This window comes from Triticum dicoccoides, chromosome 5B, assembly GCF_002162155.2.
Source record: "Triticum dicoccoides isolate Atlit2015 ecotype Zavitan chromosome 5B, WEW_v2.0, whole genome shotgun sequence".
Lineage (NCBI taxonomy): Eukaryota > Viridiplantae > Streptophyta > Magnoliopsida > Poales > Poaceae > Triticum > Triticum dicoccoides.
Window position 1 is genome coordinate 533,856,869 of NC_041389.1, and position 2,362 is coordinate 533,859,230.

Consider the following 2,362-nt stretch of genomic DNA (forward strand, 5'->3'; position numbering starts at 1 on the left):
GCGAAGGACATGATCTGGCCGATATCCACTTACTCTACGGATATACTCCCAATAAGTTGTCCCGTTCTCATACGCAAAAAAAAAAAAAAAGTTGTCCCGTTCTGCGGAAGACGTCAATGTATGTGTAGCTGTACACTGCACGTAGATACACGGCGCAACTGACCGTGTCGATGTGTTAGTCGGTGACCACGACACTCTCCGATTGATTAATTACCGTGTCAAGATCCGACGGAAATAAACTACTGCGCCGCACAACAGGACCCCGTCCCCATGCCATGATTGGTTATGCCAATATCACCAACAGGTTACATACATACAAGCCCACCGACAAAGGCAACAATCTCGGCCACACCACCTACCCCCTTCCCGTTCCCGCGCTGCCTATTTATAACCGCACTCCGGGCATGTAAGCAGAGCAGTGTCAGTGTCTGCTTGCGCCTCAACGATCACTCGATCGCCTTCTTCCTCCATCTTACGTGCACTGCCGGTATCTAGAATTGTAGATCGAGCACTCAGGACATCAACAACAAAACCCAAGGGAGGAGTAAACTACCTTGCTAGCTAGCCGGCCGGTCATCATGGAGGTGAAGGTGGTGAGCTCCAAGATCGTGAAGCCGCGGTACGCCGAGGGCGCGCCGCGGCCGGACACCACGGAGCACGTCCCGTCCTCAGTGTTCGACAAGATCACGTACCACATCCAGATGGCCATCATCTACGCCTTCCAGGCGCCGGCGCCCTCCACGGAAGACATCGAGCGCGGCCTCGCCCAAGTGCTGGCCGTGTACCGCCTCTTCGCCGGCCAGGTCTGTGCCGGCCCGGATGGCGCGCCGGGGGTGCTGCTCAATGATCACGGCGCGCGGCTCGTGGAGGCGCGGGTAGAAGGGGCCACACTGGTCGAGTTCGCACCGCCCAAGCCGTCGCCCGTCGTGCTGCAGCTCCACCCGGACCTGGAGGGCGACGTGGAGGAGGTGGTGCAGGTGCAGCTCACGCACTTCGCCTGCGGCTCGCTCGCCGTCGGGTTCACGGCCAACCATGCCGTTGCTGACGGACATGCCACCAGCGACTTCCTCGTCGCGTGGGGCCGCGCCGCGCGAGGGCTGGACATCTCCGGCCCGTCGCCGACTCCGCCGCCGCACAACCACCCTGATCTCTTCCGGTCGCGCGACCCGCCAGTCGTCAACTTCGAGCACCGCGGCGTCGAGTACTACCGGCCGTCGCCCAGCAACCCCAAGCAGGGCGAGGGCGGACACCACGGCGCCGACAACGTGGTCATCCACAAGGTGCACTTCACCAAGGACTTCATCGCCGGGCTGCGCGCCAAGGCTTCGGAGGGGCGCGGCAGGCCGTTCAGCCGGTTTGAGACAACGCTCGCGCACCTGTGGCGGACCATGACGCGCGCGCGTGGGCTCAGCCCCGAGGAGACCTCCACCATCCGCATCTCCGTGGACGGGCGGCGGCGCCTTTCAGCCCCACCGGGGTACTTCGGCAACCTGGTCCTGTGGGCGTTCCCGCGCACCACGGTGGGGGACCTGCTGAGCCGGCCGCTGAAGCACGCGGCGCAGACGATCCACGACGCGGTGGCCCGCCTCGACGGTGCATACTTCCAGTCGCTGGTCGACTTCGCCAGCTCGGGCGCCGTGGAGCGTGAGGGGCTGGAGAAGACGGCGGTGCTGAAGGACGTGCTGTGCCCGGACCTGGAGGTGGACAGCTGGCTTACGTTCCCGTTCTACGAGCTGGACTTCGGCGCCGGCAGCCCGAGCTACTTCATGCCGTCCTACTTCCCCACGGAGGGGATGCTGTTTCTGGTGCCGTCCTACCTCAGCGACGGCAGCGTCGACGCCTTCGTCCCCGTCTTCCAGCACAATCTCGACGCCTTCAAGCAGTGCTGCTACTCCATGGACTAAGATGGCTAGCGTGCGGCTACATATGATTATTGGGTGATTAAATCAGCGATTTGAGCTTAATCATATCGCCTGCAACAGCGTGCGTACGTGCATGCATGCATCCAACTATTATCCTCGCTTATCTCCGTGTATCTATCGTATCACGTATATAAGTATGTATTTCAGTTTTGCTGTACATGCATTTGTTGTTTTCCGTAATGCACGGTATATATGTCATGTACTTTTGCTTCGTCCGGTGCTGTGTTTTGGTTGTTGTTTTCTTTTCCATTTGTGATTGATTTGAGATGATTGATCAGCCCCGTCGATCATGGACGGGTTTTCCGTTCTTTTCTGTACTGTGCTACTGTCCTCGTATGTTGCTTCTGTTGTCGCATACTGTAGCCTAGCCTTGGGAATCAAATCTCGTGATAGATGTACAAAATGATCGACTTTTTTGGTTTGCAGTAGGTACGGAACAA

At 58.9% G+C, this 2,362-nt stretch overlaps 1 protein-coding gene across 1 annotated transcript; it reads left to right on the plus strand.

The window, feature by feature from the left end:
• The first annotated feature begins 432 nt into the window (after positions 1 to 432).
• LOC119306023 (putrescine hydroxycinnamoyltransferase-like) lies at positions 433 to 2,137 on the plus strand. The gene has a single exon (XM_037582379.1). It carries the CDS (start codon positions 579 to 581, stop codon positions 1,902 to 1,904), a length of 1,326 nt encoding a protein of 441 aa, XP_037438276.1. The 5' UTR covers positions 433 to 578; the 3' UTR covers positions 1,905 to 2,137.
• The last annotated feature ends 225 nt before the right edge of the window (positions 2,138 to 2,362 follow it).